The sequence below is a fragment of the Platalea leucorodia genome (genome assembly GCF_965183815.1).
Source record: "Platalea leucorodia genome assembly, chromosome: 3".
Taxonomy (NCBI): domain Eukaryota; kingdom Metazoa; phylum Chordata; class Aves; order Pelecaniformes; family Threskiornithidae; genus Platalea; species Platalea leucorodia.
Genome location: NC_138825.1, coordinates 43,706,610 through 43,724,036, shown reverse-complemented (window position 1 = coordinate 43,724,036; position 17,427 = coordinate 43,706,610). Strand labels below are relative to the sequence as shown.

At 35.3% G+C, this 17,427-nt stretch overlaps 1 protein-coding gene across 1 annotated transcript in view; it reads left to right on the top strand.

Moving 5' to 3' along the window:
- RYR2 (ryanodine receptor 2) overlaps nucleotides 1-11,904 on the top strand; it is a gene marked incomplete at both ends in the record, with an annotated part of 441,781 nt that extends 429,877 nt beyond the window's left edge. Inside the window, 7 exons of the mRNA XM_082305460.1 lie at nucleotides 470-616; nucleotides 2,531-2,665; nucleotides 4,966-5,122; nucleotides 7,002-7,066; nucleotides 8,371-8,471; nucleotides 10,007-10,058; nucleotides 11,809-11,904. Coding sequence (XP_082161586.1) covers nucleotides 470-616; nucleotides 2,531-2,665; nucleotides 4,966-5,122; nucleotides 7,002-7,066; nucleotides 8,371-8,471; nucleotides 10,007-10,058; nucleotides 11,809-11,904 — 753 coding nt within the window. The remainder of the gene's footprint in view (nucleotides 1-469; nucleotides 617-2,530; nucleotides 2,666-4,965; nucleotides 5,123-7,001; nucleotides 7,067-8,370; nucleotides 8,472-10,006; nucleotides 10,059-11,808) is intronic.
- Between the last annotated feature and the right edge of the window lie 5,523 nt (nucleotides 11,905-17,427).

Here is a 17,427-nt window from a genome sequence, read left to right as displayed (position 1 = left end):
TGTTTAAGTAGTAGTTTTAGTAGTTTGAATTAATTATAAAATTCCTCTTGTTGCTTGCAGAGTCCTTTAATTTGTCATTAACCACCTTAAGGCTTTAATATTTTCATGTATTATTATTTAGAAATTTATAAACAAAAGATCATTCAAATGAGAAAAACTGTTTACATTAGAAACATTAACAAATAAGTGTTTAGCAATTTCAAAATCAGTTTTTACAAATTAAGATCTACAATATGTCAATTTTGACCATGTCTTGTGAACTCTGTATTTGCTGATTTAATATTTTTTCACAAAGAGAAAATTCTCAAAGATCTCTAGCAAATTCTATGTAAAAAAAAAAAAAAAATCATTGTTTTCTATTTAAAGAAAAACACATTCAAACAATTTCTACCTTTCCTTAGTGTTTTGAATTAAGTTAAAGATAATAGCCATGAGTTTTATTTTGTGATGTACTTGTTTTTTCTGTTAGTCTTTCCTTTACCTAGCGTGGTACATGACCATGTCAGTCCTTGGCCATTACAACAATTTTTTCTTTGCTGCTCATCTCCTTGACATTGCAATGGGATTCAAGACATTGCGAACTATCCTGTCATCAGTGACCCACAATGGCAAACAGGTATCAACTGTCATCCCTTTTCAGCTTTTTTACTTAAGGAGTACACAGGAAAGATCTCTTCATGACTTAATTCAGCTGCTCTGAAGATTGACAACAGAATTGTTCTTTCATCATGAAGTTTAGAACTTGAGTCAGTGGGGAAACTAGCCAATGGAATTTATAAGCATAAGAAAAAGGGGCTAGGATGTGTGACAGTCTCTAGCTGTTATAAGCAACTGTGTCATAAAGTTTCTGTTTAAAATTTTTTCAAGCTCCATCTAAGGAAAGGTCCAGTTGAGACCCAGTTCTTCTTTCTGTTAGAGGGCTGTTTGTTTGAGAAACTCAGCTCTTTGATAATAAGAAATCTTTTCTCAAAGAAGCTACAAAATCAGAAATTGGATTTCTGATTTAAGTAAAGAAAATAGCTAAGGCTTTTCATCTGCTGAGATCTGTTGTAGGAACGGCATTTAATGTAACCTGAGACTGAGTGTTCCTCAAGTCTGATGGCCTTCCTAGTTCAAAGGACCTTTATAAACAACTTTTAATGATAAAGAAGCCATCCTTGGTCTGCTTAGAAGATCTTCCAGCAAGGCAGCTAATATAATTCTTATTCAAGTGGGCTGGGAATGGTAACATAAAGGTCTTCTCTGTTGTGTATGCTTATGTGCTGTTGTAGTAAGATGGAACTTCAGTTCTGACTTTATACAGTGTGGGTGCTTTAGAAATCTGGTGGCAAGTGCCATTTCAAAATCTATCAAAAGTGCTTTTATAGGGGTTTTTGGTTTTATTCTCTTTTGTTTAAGCAAGTTGAATACTAGAGAAACATAAAGTCATTAGCAATGTTTTTTTATAAATGCAAAAGGTGATTGATTTAATTTAATTCTGCCTTCAAATGCGCTGTCCTTGTCAACATTTTTTGAGAGGTAATACACATTTAAATGGACACAGTTTATATTTCAAAATAGCTAGTGAAGCACATGACATGTAGAAGACTCTTAAGTATGAACTCACCTTGACAAACTGTTATTTCTTTTAATTTATGTGGCAAACTTAAGTTTCATTTGTGGCACAAAAATTGTGTCTTGAAAAGTTACGGAAATCAACAGACTGCATTCTTTGCCCTTTAAAGAACAGAATTTCTTAAATTCTTAATTCTGATTTCTTAAAAGAACAAAAAAGTGGAAAAAAAATCAGTCTGCACCTGAAAAAAGTGAAGTATTCTACCTTTTAAAAATATTCCTGAAGTTTTAGCAAATTATCTATGAAGGAAGGGGGCATTATTTATGATAAGGAACTTTTTAGGTCTGGCAGTTATGCAACTGAAATATGAATTTGCAGGATATTGCAGTTCACTTCCAGCTGATTTCCATAAAGCTCAAGGCAAAATTTTAATGATGCTGCAGTTGAGCAGTGGGGTATTTGTTGCTGCTTCTCTGAGGTAGATATTAGAATATTAGGAACAGTTTGTTTTATATGAGATTTCATAGATGTAAATAAAATTGTTTCAGTATTAAAGTAGTAGAAATACTATATTGCAGTTATATAATAGGTGATATTTAATGGTAGTACTATTACTATTAGGTAATAAACTTTCAGATATTTTTGTCTGATTGTGTGGCTTTTATAGGATTCTAATGGATTGTTTGATTGTGTATGTATGCACTAGATTTGCAAGATTTGTCTTTGTAATCATGTTTCTGAAGCGTACTTTTCTGTCAAAATAAAACAGCTGAAATGCTCAATCTTTGCATGAAAATATGCAGATATATTACCAAATACTACAAAGATATGCAAAGAGACAGAGAAAAAGTAAAGAATGTTTTCCTTCTGCTAGTACATATAGATTATTGTTACTTTCCTTCTCTTTCTGCAAAGAAAATTGTATAGCATAATTCCATGGTGGTGTTATATAAACTCTATAATTTTGTCTTTCAGCTTGTCCTAACAGTGGGATTACTGGCAGTAGTAGTATACTTGTATACAGTAGTGGCATTCAATTTTTTCCGCAAGTTCTACAACAAGAGTGAAGATGGTGATATGCCAGACATGAAATGTGATGATATGCTAACAGTAAGTCTTACTTTGCTTTCTGGATTTTTTCTTGAACTGTTATGTTTTTGCCCTGACCTTCTTGTAATTCCTTTTCATACAGTCGTATCATTAGCCAGCAACAGGAAAAACTGTAATTGAAGGCAAAGGAACAAATATAATGAATCTCCCTAACAACTAGATATACCTTGTGTATGTTAAACAATCACATCTATAAATGAATAGAAGAAATGTGATGGTATTCTCAAAAAATGAAAAGCAACTACAAGCTGTGAAGCTGAGCTGAGTCAGTTAAAGGGCAGTACTTCTGAATCTTGAGGTTCTACAGGCCATTCAGGAGGAGGGTCAGTTATAGGCAAGGACATAAATAATTTAGGTACTGAAATGCTTGTTTAAGCCTGGAAATCCATCAGTTTCCCTTAGCATGAATTGCCATGATTATCTTCAATTGGCAATTTTGTTACTGAAATCTCTCCTGTGCTCAGAACCACTGAAAATTATTTTGTGCTTACTGAGACAGAGCCAGGCTTTGCAGTTGTGAATGGTAGGTAGAGCTTAAACATGAAGAATTTCTAAGATGTGTTGCTGTTAATACCCTTCTAAAAGCAATCACGTACAACAAAGTTAAATATATTTCAGTATGTTATGCGATAGAATAATTCCCAGGGAACTGACACCATTAAAAAGCCCAATAATTAGGTAAACTGTGGAAGCAGACTAGTATGTCTATGTTTTTGTCCAGTTTGGGACATTCAGTACAAGAAAGACGTAGATAAACTGGAGCATAAATCAGTGGAGGGCCACTAAATTGTCAGGTGCTGGAGCACTTGCCCTGGGAAGAGAGGCTGAGGCAATTGGGCTTGTTTGGCCTGGAGAAGAGAAAGCTTGGGGGCGGGGGGGGGGGGGGGGGGGGAGTAGTGTAAGAGCATCTCCCAAGTGCCTGCAGAGAGGTTATTGGGAAGACAAATCCGGGCTCTTTACAGCAGTGCATGGCAGGAGACCATGGACATAAAGCGGAAAAAGGTGTTCTGACTGAGGAGAGCAGTAGATCAGGTTGCTGGGAGGTTGTGTAGTCTCCATCCTTAGGAGGTTGTAATGACCTGACTGGATAAAGCCCAGAGCAATTTTGTCTGAGCTTATAGTGGACCTTGCTTGGAGCAGGATTTGGACCAGAGACCTCCCGAAGTCCCTTCTGACCTGACCTGCTCTGTAATTCTCCGAAAGTACACTTACAAAAAGGCTATAATAGAGTCCACGAATGAGTTAGTTAGAATAACATGCGATGTGCTATAAAATCAAGGTTGTCTTTTGTAAAAGTGATAAGACTTGCAATGGGATGTTAAAAAAAAGAAAACTAAAGTACAGAGAATGTATTTCTATTTTTAGAAGCAGAAAAATAACTTAAAACTTTTTAGATAACTAACTGCATTCAATCATTAAGTTAATGATCGACTTTCAATGGTGAAATAAAAACTGTCTCTAAAAATTGTTGCATTTTTCAGCCATTGGTCACTCAGCATTGTATGTTACTATATCGATTTCTTATATAAGGGGTTTCGGAGGTAAGTGTGGCATAGAAATAAAAGAATGGATTTTTTGTATGGTTTTGTTTGTTATTGTCATCACTATTTTTTGATAGGGAGTGAGAACCCTGGACCTGTAGTTTGCAAAGCTACTTGAAGAAAAAGAACCAATCCCCTGCTCCAGGCCTCTGAGAGTGATATCATAATTTTCTATTAAATTATAGCATGATAAACTGGAAATTTTGCATTGTCAGCATCCCACACAACTGTACCAAGAGACCTATTATGCCACTTTTCAGATTGTAGTTTCACAGTATCAGTCTCATTTTTCCATCATTAGCCTGTCCTCTGCACAAACATTCTCAAAGGTTTTTTGTTTGGTTTGGGTTTTTTTAATTTTTGTTTGAAACACCAAAGATGGGGAAAGTCATTCACTTTTGAGCTAGGAAAACGGAAAAGGAGATAGCTGTAGCGGTAACGGTATTTCCTATTTGTACATGACTGAAACGATTGTATGTGAATCAAGGTGCACTGCTGGGCTTAAGGTAGTTGAACCTTTAATCTTTTTGAACTGCTACGTAATGACAGAACATGAACTACTGCAGCTTCAGCTGCACAGCAGCATTTCACCTCCTTCAGAAATGTACATAACCTCAAAGGGGAGAAAAAAATGACTTGACATAGTATAGTTGCTAGACCATAGACCAGTTCTGCCAATTACTGAATTTGCAACAGTGGGTATTTTTACTTTTAGCTATTTTTACTTTACTTTGTATCCCTTTGTGTTGTGTTTTCTAGTGCTACATGTTTCACATGTACGTTGGAGTACGTGCAGGTGGAGGCATTGGTGACGAAATAGAGGATCCAGCAGGAGATGAATATGAAATCTATCGGATTATCTTTGACATCACTTTTTTCTTCTTTGTGATTGTCATCCTGCTTGCAATTATTCAAGGTATATGTTTGTAACCCATGGTGAGACTGAAAGTGTTCTTTAGCAGTACAAAGGTCTTACTGCTATGGTAATCACACACCTAAGATTCAACCAGGACACGAGGACAGATCATGAAGCACAGATTTATATAGCAAATCACACCCAGCTGGCTTTTATCCATATGCTGTTCTTCCTAGTCTGTAAAATTAACAGTCTCTAACTGCATCAGTGGAAACAAAAAAAGCTCTTTGCTGTGAGAATAGTAGTGTCACTACAGTTTCTATCTTCTCATTGCCCTTTCTAAAAGCCTCCTGTAAATGATCAGCAAGAGAAGTGATTAGAAAGTGATTAGAAATCTTGTGGCATACCTTAAAATTATCTTTCAGCATAACCCATCCTTTGTGAGCTTATATGGACAAAATCAGTAGCGGGTGCTGTCAGTATTCCCCCTGCCAACATCTAATGTTCTTGGCTGTCTGACAAACCTTGAGATTGGTGGTAGTGGTGTGAAAATTGGAACATAGCTTTAAGAGGTTTAATCTTTTCTTACACAAAAACCTCTGTTTGGTATGATGCCTGCTTACTTGAACAAATGTCAAAGAGTAAAGAAAGGTGCTTGATAAGAAACAGCTTTAGTATATCCTGGTTAATGACAATGGAAAGTCAGCTGCCATCAGGTTAGCATCTGAATTTGAGTGAAACTATTTGACTCATAGTGTGGCTCACTGTTGTAATCTGGATAGTGGATACTGAATTTTGGAAAGTCAGGATTTTTTCTATTATGTTTGTATTAATGATGTTTAATGTTATTACCTAAAGTACTTAAAAGCCCTATCTGTTTACATATTATACCTTCAAAATATTGTCAAGAATGCCCAGAAGATCATGTTTTATTAAAGTTTGCACAAATTAACAGAAGTATATTCTTGATTTTGGAAAAACATGTAATGATTTTTGCTAGGTCCAGTTGCTGTTATAGATAGTGATACCTTATTGCTTTCTGTCAGCTAACAGTTAGCTAACTTATGATTTTGACAGCAGTAAGGATGCTTTCTCACTTCCTACAAGGAAGTTTAGAAGGTGACTCTGAGCTTGTGGTAAATTATTTATAACTCTTATTCAAGCAATAAGTTTTTTAAAGGGCTTGGGGAGGGTGCAAAATTTTTTATAGCCTGAAGTGGCATATCTCATACTGTTTGTTTTCTCATTTTGTGAGTGGCTGAAGAGTAGAGACCTTAGCTGTCAAGCTTTGAGTATAATTCTCATCTGGTATTCATCAGTTTTACAGCACAGTAATGTCAATAATGTTTGTGGAGTTAGTCCTTATTTGTATTGGTGTAAGTGAAGGGAGAATCATAAAGAATTTATAACCTGAGCCATAGTCTGTGGTGGTTTTTGTTCTTTCTGTATCTCCTTGAAATGACCCCTTACATCTGTAGAGCTCTGACAGTGGAATCTTGTACTACATGACAACCATAATGAGAGAGGATGCAGAGAGCTCTGGGCCTCTCTGCATCTGCCATGTAATAAGCCCCTGAACTCTGTTAAACATACAGTAGTATTCTTTCTATAGTAAAGCCTCCATCACTGTAAAACCACATGCATCTTCATGTACTGAGTCAAGATTAGAGCACTGTGAATACAACAGAAGTCTGCTTGTCCCATTTCATAATTCCAAATGTACTCCCAGCCATGTTACTGTAGCCATTTTCTTTGACTTGCTCATTTTTCTTCACATATTGAGTTGGTTTTGTGGTCTTTGGAATGTATATTGGCTTCTATTATTTCTGCATGGGATTCTTGTTTAATATTCTTTGTCAGAGTTATCCTTGGATTTCCAAATATCCTTTGTTACAGTTCTGTTCTTGAACATTAACTATTATTTTAACTTAAACCCTAGGTTTAATTATTGATGCTTTTGGTGAGTTAAGAGATCAGCAAGAGCAAGTTAAGGAAGACATGGAGGTAAGAACATCCAATTGCTGTTTTCAGGTTTCATGAATATCTGTTTCCAATCAAAATGTGGTCTAGCTAGTGGATAGTTCTTTAAGAGGAAAGTACAGTTCTGTACACGGCCTAATATCATACAATCTCCTGGATGAGATTCTACTCTCCCATCTCAGTTCATTAGATGGAAATAATAAATAGGATTTTTTTTTTACTGACTTTTTTTGTATCTATTAAAATATAAGAACTTACATAAGTAGTTAGTACCCAATAAAATTCTTTTTAGACAATTTCATGAAGAGAAAACTCTGATGGCGTCCAGGTTCTGAATAGCATTTACCATTCTTTGCTGCCTCTTGTGAAAGAGGTATGCTGTGCTTTGACAGGTGCTAGCTGCTACCTTGCATGTCTCTTTGCATGGGACACAAATCCAGGTTGTCTAAACTGATATTCTACTCTAAGCATATTTTGGATTTGTTTGCCAATTACGAGTATGGATTTTTTTAATACCTCCAGATCAAGTGTGGCCAGTTTTTTGCTGTCAGTGATAAGTGAACAAAAATTCAGACAAAAAGCCTAACAAGTTATTTTCTCATGACTTTTTAAAGTTCAGACTAATCCCTGTATCTTCATTTTTGTAAACAAGAAAAATCTTTGTACATTGCTATATATTATAATGAATTACATGTCTGTAGCTATTTAAGTCTTTTGGATCTTCAGACTAGAGGTTTCTAACACAGGGTGTTAACAGTGTCATGTTACAGTTCATCTCGGATGTAATTTTCTTTCGTTAATCTATGTGTGTAAGTATCCTGTACTTGGTGGTTTTCTATTCTGTCATTTAATTATGACTGTAAGAACTCAGAAAACTGTTGCAAACCTACTCTGTTTTGTAATCTAAACTTTGAGCATATTCAGTTTCAGCTGGACAAGGACAATAGGCATTGAGGTAAATATTGCCATATGTTACAGTGAGTGGTACTTACAGTGAGTGCTACTTACAGTGTTAAAGGAAAATAAAAAATCAGCTTTGACTGCTGTATGCCATTCTTTCTCTTGATACCTGTTCACTTACAGCTGCCAAAGCTTTATTTTTTTTTTTAAAACAGTAAGAATCTATTCTGGTGGCAGCTAAACTTCTATTCAAGTGTTTTGGCTGAGGTATCCAGTCCCAATCATTAAAAGAAAAGCCTTTTTGTTCAGCACATATTATACATGATGCATTGCCGTTTTCAAGAAAATTGTTACATTTTTATTGGCCATTTCTCAAAGGGGGGCAGGGTTATATATATTGTTGAAGTGCTCTGTATTCTTTCTTTTAGACAAAGTGCTTTATCTGTGGAATAGGAAATGACTACTTTGATACAGTGCCCCATGGCTTTGAAACACACACACTACAGGAGCACAACTTGGCCAATTATTTGTGAGTACAGTAAAAAATGAACTCCTCGCTAACTCATGACCCTTGCAGCCTCTGCAAGTACCTGATCAGCTCTCTTGCATCTAAGTAAGAGTCAGTACTGTTTGGCTTTGATGTGCATTCATGCTATCTGAATATATAATTCTGTGGCAATGGGAGCAAGGAACGAACAAACTTCATTACCTTGTTTCCAGCTTGGTTGTGACACACCAAGTTTGTCTGAGCTAGGAGATGGAAACCGGGAACTTAGTATGTGGCTGTGGAGGCATTGTAAAATTGAATGTGTTGTGTAAGGTACAGAGGAACAGTATGAGCTGGCCTGGAGACTGATGGAGAGAGTGCACAAGCAAAGCAGTAACGCAAAAGAGGGAAGACTTACGTTGGACAAAATATTCTGAGTGAAGTGCTGAGGCTGACTAAGAGAACTGGGGACAAAGGGAGGGAGGGGAACTGGAACAAGGAGCTAGAGAGGGGAGGGATCAGACCAAGGACATCAGGTCCACCTTCGGAAAATCCAAGCAGAGCATCAGTGACTGCTAAACTCAGTCTTTTTAAATCTGGAAATAAAATTATTTATTGGGTCCACAATCACTGTATTATACTGGTCTTCTCCTGTCAAATAGATATAAAAATCCAGTGCCAAAATGCGTTTTATACTAGTGCTGTCAGTATGAAACAATGGATAGATTGTGACTTTGTGTCTATAAACTAGCACTGTATGCGCACAAAATAATGAGACTGTAAAGTCAAACATCCCTATAAAGAACTTCCACCTGAAAAACAGGTTATGCAAACAAAATATGTTAAAAGTACCATCATGTGGAATTTTGTTCCTGCTTACAAAGTACTACACAAATAACATAGTATGGCATACTTACTCTTAAGTGCATCATCCTAAGGAAATGTTTTTTGATATTTTTGTGCATGGTCATATTTTATATTTTTACATATGTTTGGAGAGAATGTCTATTATGAGTGAAATTTTGAAATTATTACCTAGTGTCTGTCAGATATCTCAAACCCCCAAGACTAATGTATTTTTTAAATTACAAGTTCTTTTCTGCTCATGTTGATCTTGAGTTACATACACTAGTAAAATATCCCCAACCTATAATTTCAATAAGAGAAATCTTTTAATCATCAGCAGCATTTCTTATTCATTGTGGGGAGAGGGAAAAAAAAGTTCCAATGACTATTCTCTGTCTAATTCCAAGCTGGTGTTCATGGGCAAGAAAATGTCTGCTATAATTTCCAGATTAGAAATCTTAGAAAAATCTTCACTGAAATGGAGTTGCTATTTACTGTAAATCAAACTGAATCTCTTGCATTTTAGTATACTATTCATTGAACGAGTAAATGTCAACAGTGTCAGGAAAGTATATTTAATGCATCTGGGAATATTATCATAAGTAGAACTCTGGATTTTGTAAGTCCATGAACAGCATTATCACTGTACATCCTGAAAAATATCTATCCCTCTGTGGGTTGCCTAATGTTTCCAAACATTGTATTCATAATAGGTGTTTCTTTGCTTGTAGGTTTTTTCTGATGTATCTTATTAATAAAGATGAAACAGAGCATACAGGACAGGTAGGTTGAACAACTCTATGAATGTCAACAGTTACTAAATAAGACTGATTCTGAAATAAAAATCATTCAGGTTTGGCAAAACTACAAGTATTCTAATTAATAGCTCTCTATATGGTATGTAACATAATTCTCACTCTTCTAAACAGCTCTTAGGGCTTTGGTTGCTTAATGTTAGATTGAGTATCAATTCTGTAGTACTTTCTATTCCTATTTTGTTATCTGACCTGTTATTCTTAAATTGTTACTTCCACAAAACATAAATGCAGACTATAAACAAAAATGAGAAACAGAACATTTTAGCATCCTGTGAAAGCAGCACTCTTCATTTCTCCTTGTTGATTCTTTTTTAATAGTCTTTGTCCTTTATTATTATATATATATGATCTTCTATGTCTACATTCCTGGATAAATCCATATGAAAGAGCTTGTGCACATATTTAAAATGAAACCTGTGAGAGACATTTTCCCTGAAGGTTTCTTCTTTGCTGTTGTTCTTTCAAACTTCTGGTGCTTCCTTCAACTTCCTTTAAGTATACTTAAAGTCAGTAAAAAATGTATCATCAGATTTACAGACTACTGTTTTTTCCTAGTGATAGTCTTGCAGCTGACTAAGCAAATGTTTCCACGTTGCAGATCAGAAAACAAAAAACCTGAAGAGCACCATATACGTAGCCCTACAGATGTGGGTCAGAGAGATGATTTGCTATAAATCTATGTAGCTTACTCTTTCTGAACTCTGATGTATGTACTGGGCAATTATAATCATCTTCTTTGCATAAATCTTCTCAGCCCTGTCCCATATCAGATTTTATGTATTTGCTTTGCTATTTTTGAACATCCATTTGTCATTTGAGAATTTCATATTAAATGAGATGTTTAAAAAAGTCTTTTTTATTTGTGTTTTCTTTTTTTTTGGCATACAGTGTATCCTACTATATTCACTGAAGCCAGATTTCTACTAACCATTCAGTTTTGATAGTTAGCTGATAATTTGAAAATTGAGAGTACTTCATACTACATAACTTCTAGGGACATGGTTTAGTGGTGGACTTGGCAGTGTTAGGTTTACAGATGGACTCAATGGTCTTAAAGGTCTTTTCCAACCTAAATGATTCTATGATTCTATAACTTATGTAACACATGTCCTTTCTACATTGTATAATAAAAAGCATATTTAAATGGTGTGATTAAATTGGAAATAAACTGACATATCCTTTACTGTTCTCTGGACTGCCTGGAGACAGAGCCTTACCTGAACAAGTAATCAGAAAGAAAACAAACAAACAAAAAACCAAACACCACCACCACTGATGCAGAAAATGTTGCTCTTCTAAGAAATACCTTTAAAGGCCATTTTGGTTTATGTATTGTGTGTAGGCATGTTTTGAAATGACTGATGCAGAAATTCAGTCAAATTTCTATGACAGAAAATATTCTGCTTACCCTGGTATTTGTCTTGTGACCAGCTTTAACTGAGCTTTACCGTGCTCCTGAATGTGCAATAAGAACTAAACTACCTGGTCCTCTTCTATGTGTTTCTCTAGTGCTTTTTGACTAGGTGACAAAAATCTAAAAGCTACTCTAAACTGATCAAAATCATTAACATGATTTTGTAGATTGATATACAACGACCTGATATGCACAGAATCAAAAAAGTGAAGCAGTATATAAATAAAAGAGAACGAAAAAAGTCATGGCTGGTGCTTTCTCATTGAATGAAGTTAAATTGTGTAAATTGTGTTTCTTTCAGGAATCCTATGTATGGAAAATGTATCAAGAACGGTGCTGGGAGTTTTTCCCTGCCGGTGATTGCTTCCGAAAACAATATGAAGACCAGCTCAACTAAGCAGAGATGAGGATTTCCAGACGAAAATATGTCCATGTATTTCCCAGCTCTTTTGGGAATGTCTAACAGATTTCTTAAATCCCCAAAGCTGTGTGCTTTTTGGAGCACCAAAGCTCTGTTTTTAATGACCCAACTGCGCTTTTATTTTCTTGTGTATTTGCTTTGAGAACACTGGAGTGAAGAACAATGAAAAATAACAGCAACTCTGGAAAACAAACCAACCACTTGCACACACAAAAAATATCCCTATAGATAACATGCACACATAAGAAGAGACTTGAGACAGCTTATTTCTGAAACTGCCAGATGATGCCCTTGTCTATAAGATCACACATGGGGTGACATGGTAGCAACACTCATTCAATCTGTTTATTTCATCATCCTGGAAGGAACTATATGTAGTTCGCAGAGCACTGTAAAAGATTGTTGTGGACACTAAGTTGTGGGGAAATAGTGCCTTACTATATGTGGGTTGAGCTATGCAGAAGATGAGTGCATGATGACATCATTTTTTTTTTTTCTTTATGTCTTCCCTTTCTTCCAAGTTAATATTTATTTTGTGGTTTTGGTGGGTTTGGGAAGAAGGGATTTGATTGTGCACATCTTTTTAATAAGACTGGAGTGTCTCAGGACAAGATTAGGTTATTCTCATAAAATTCATTTCACATTTACCTTCCTCTTTAGCTTTTGCTCTTATTTTGGTAATGCTCTGATACAACACTGCAACTTTATGAAATCTTTGTATGAAAACAAGACGACTGCAAAAAACACTTTAACAAGAAATGTTTCATTGCATGTTTATTATGCAAGTTTAAAACAATCAAAAAACAACCTTCAGAAGCAAGTTGATCAACATGAAAAAAACATTCACAATAATTATATCCATAGTAATAAAGTGTTGTGGGCTTTATTGTACATCTGGAACAAGTGTCATCAGCCAACAATGTATATGTTATGAATTTGACAGTAGTTTTGGTTTCTTTTCTTTTTCTTTCTTTCATTTCTGCCACCTGTGATCGATAGTGGAGTTGAAGATTTTCTCATTAAATTATTTTTTAAAAGCAAAGCTGAAGCAATATCCATTCAGGGATTCATCAGTTGCATCATGAAACACCAATGATGTGTACATCACTCCATTTTGAGTCCTTTTCAATTGTAATGCCAGTCTTTACAAATAAAAAGAGAGATTCAGAATGGAAACAAGCTGGTTTTGGAAGCATTTGAGGTCTTTGTTATGGAGTCTTTTTATTGATCTCTGAATTAATTACATCACTTCGAAACAGTGCTGTTTCCTTAATGAGAGGTTTTTGGCTTGTTTTTGTTTTTTCTCCTGGACTTCTTGCTGTTCTGGTGCTCCACCTCATTTCTTTACAGGCCACAGTTTTGTCATAAAATGAATTGGCTGTATCAATAGTCAGTTATAATGAAGAAAAATTATAACTAAAGAAATAATCCTTTAAAAATACTAATGCTGTATTCTTAAAAGCCAGGCTTTCAGTTCAGCAGATTGTGAATATTGCTACTCTGAAAATGGGATCCTGATGAGGATTCCGGTAAAATTCTCTCAGATTCTACAATATTTGAGGCCAGAGGCTGGGCAGGCTGGTGATGGTGGGAGGGGCAGGTACAGCAGCTACAAGTGGTTTTTAACCACCCCTACCCAGTGTGGAGTATTCATTCCAGCTTTGTTTCCTCCCTATTTGGCACAACTCCTTAAAGCACTTTTAATCAGCCTTTCTAGGATTTACATATAAGATTGGGGATTGCAGTGATGTTCCTTTTTTGGTGTACAACGTGAAAATAGTTGTTGTTTGACACACAGGCACACACACGATTTTGGTTTTGCACATTTTGTTGAGAAATATGTAGCTAATGATTCAGACCGATATTTCCAGATCCCTTTGTCTTGAAAAAAAAATTCCAATGGACTTTGTAGGCAAATACCGGAATAAAAGTGAGTCTTTCAGGATGAGATCTACAGATTATATGGTGATGTAAAAAGTTTCTTTTTAAGTATGAAAAGTCTTCATTTATTAAATTAACTATAGCTTTGACAGAAGCAAATTCCTACAGCTAAGAACTAGTTCATGAGAGTTTGCAAGATTAATGTTCACTGCTGAAAAAGGACGGGAGCTGGCTTTGGCAGACCTTCAGAGCCTGGTTCATGCTGTGCCCTCTGCAATGGCTGTAGACTTCTGTGAGTCCCTGCAACTTGGCATTTCCTGTTCCGTCCGGTGCGCAAAACTTGCAAATGAGAGCCTGTTTCTCAACACATCTAATTCAAGAAAAGAAACTCACTTTGAAATTAAAAATAAGAGTACATGTCACAGGAGACTGGTTTATTTTAAAAATATGCGTTTCCTGTGACTCACTGTTTCTGACACTAATGTGCACTTTTAACAGGCTAATATTATTCAGGCAGGCCACATACTACATGATACAGACTGTGGTGTCCAAGTTAATACTGTTTAATTTGGTTTACACTTAGACAAAGTTGAAGTGAATTCTTAGATTTTATTAAAAATTACAGAACTTACTGTGACAAATGCAACTTCTTCCAATTATTGTGTTGTAAAAGAATCAGTAAAATAAGCAATATGGTCATATGAACACAGCCAACCAATACACACAATTCACTGCTTTAATAGTTGTATCAAAAGAAATTAACATTGCCGCGTGTGTCCTATATACTAGCACAACGTACAAGAGCAGGTAACAATACGTCACTTGAAAACTGCAGTTTTAAATCTAAGAAATTCAAATATAGTAGTTATGAATGTGATATTTAAGATAAGTTTATACTTACACGCATATTTGTGTCTGCTAATGTTTTTTTCAGCTGTTAGCTGAATTAACTGATTGTGTCAGTAAAACTGTAATTTTCAGGAGGAACTCTTGCCCTTTACTGAAGATAGCAGAGAGAGAATTCTTGCTGTTTACCCTTGAATGCCCAGAGAATTGAGAAGAGCTCTAGATGATCCTAGTGCATACATGTTGATTTCAGCAAAGAAACAAAGGAATGAATGGCAAGGAAAAGCTAAGTAAGGTGGGAGAGTAGCTGAGATATGATTTATTTGTGGAAGTTGTTACCTGTTCATGAAGTGTTCCACTTAGCATTGAGTTACCTGACATTTGTTACACCTTCTTCCAATACTCTCTTCTTATGTCTTTCCTTTCCCTAAAACTTTGAAGCTTAAGTCTGTGTTTTTTACTGAGACAATCACAGAAAATAGAAGACAAGAAAAGGACGCTGTAATATCCTTGGCCCATGCTTTACTACAAGACTAGTCCCTTCACCTTGGCCACTAATGTGCTATTTAAGTAATTGTTGAATATTTTCATTTGCAGTATCTTCCTACTGTTACAGGACCCTTACTAATGAATAATAGCATTTTGCTTATGAATTGCATTAATGTTTCTTTCTATAATTCCTTTGATAACATTCCTACCATCTTCAGAGGCAGTGAATAACTCCCTTTGCTTACATAATCACCTGTAAAGTATTCATAGGGTGTAATATTTTCCAGATTTTTTTATTTTCTAAAGTAGAGTGTGTATTAAATTTTTGTTCGTTAGCCAAAACAAATATAACTGTGCTGTCCAGAACAGTCTCTGTCAAAGGGTAAGACATCTGTCACAGAGAGCGTGAGTGGGTATGTTCTTTGATTAAATCTGTCTAATATTTATGCTTGTAAATGTAGCTCCTTCAATCTCTCTTCTTAAGTCATAGCCACTTTTATTTGTATATTTATTTGCTTCTTTTTCAGTTTTCTTCAGCTTTTCTAAAGCCATGCTAAACCATAGAGGCTTGGTTGCAAATAGAATTTCAAATGATATCATCTTACAGTCACTGCTTACTCAACATTTACAAGGTATTTAAGCACAAATATCCATTTATAGGGAAGCTTTTTTTTGCAACTGCCTCAATTATTTTTCTTTTTTTGAAGGCCCTTTTTATTTGTTTTCTGGATTAGGGTTTTCTCTGTCATCTGCATAGTGTTTTAACTTTATGTATGCAATTTCTTCTATCTAGTTTTCTTCACAATTATCTTTTTGGTTTTTTTGGTATTTGTTTAGGCAAAAAGGTGTGTCTCTCTTAGGTGGTAAAGATGACCCTTCTCAGCAGCTGTTGAAGATCTCTGGCAGCCAAACAGCATAATTCTGCCATGCCAATGGAGGTCAAGAGTTGAGGCAATTTTTGATATGAACAGCTTGCTTTTGTAATAACATAGCCTTGGGCTGATCTGCAGTTACAGAGATTTGACCTGTACATTTTGGTGCTGGATGGGAAGATGTGAGCTAAAGTTCTCCTGAAAAAAGTTTTGAAATTACTGAAATGTAAGGGGAAAAAGCTCAAAAATCCACAATTACAACAAACTGAAGGACTTTGCTATCGATCCATTGTGTAAATGCTCCAAGTTTGCATACAAGATATAGTTGCTGTGTTGCTTAGTAGAAATTGCAGACTAAATACCTCTCTCAGATATATGTTAAATAAGGACCTTTGGAACACTGGAAGGTGGCTAAATAATGCTGGATCATGCAATTTGAGATTTGAAATAAATCAAAAGGTTTTGATTAATTGTTCTTTACGTAGTGCTAGTAGGATAGAAGGAAACTGCATGAGTTGAATGCATTGAAAGAAATAGAACCACCTAGGGAGAATTAGAGCATGGAAAGTCCTGAAGTAAAAGAAAGAATGACTAGATGAAAAAAAAAAAAAGGCGTCAGAAATAATGAATGCGAAAGAAAGGTATTTCTTTCATCTGTTGAGAAGTGGGATTTCATCATGAAACCTTCGGCAAGCTCTGCTTCTGCACTTATTGTTGTGATGGAACTTTTGTGTTTCCTGTTAAACTCTTAAGAATTGTAAGTATTTTTCTGCGATACTAGACGATATCTGGAAAATATACAGATAAAAAGCTTTTCTAAAAATAGCTTTATAAATTAAAAAGGTTGAAACCCAGAATTTTTATGAAACATTTTGTTTGTTTGTTTTAGGTAGATATAGATTAATTTTTAAGGTTTTCATGATTTATTTAAAAACTTTTTTGTACTGTAAGTGAGCTTCAGGTTCCAAACCAAGAATTAAGGTCTTATGCTGTCAGCTGTCATACTTATTCACAACAAAACTATAGTGTCTAGCCGTAAAGATCTGAAAGCCTCAGCAAAGGACAAGAAACAATACATAAATTCAGTATATGGACAGGAAAGGTCACGTTTACAATAGGGTAATATCAGGAACAGAAGAGATAATGGTGAAAAATTCATTCAGCTGCCTACTTACTAGGTTATCTGCAAGCAACATAACGGAGAAGAAAAAAAATTTATAGGAGGAGAAGTCAGTTGGCCTTATGCATAGCAAGCTTTTTTGAAGCATATTCTTTTTTCTGTTTTGTTGTTTTTTTTTCCTCCAGTAAATTACTGGTGCATAAAATCCCTCAAGCTCCATTTCATTACAAATAGCTTTTTCATTTTTAATCAATATTCACTTAGTGTATGAGATTTAGAAAATATGCTTGC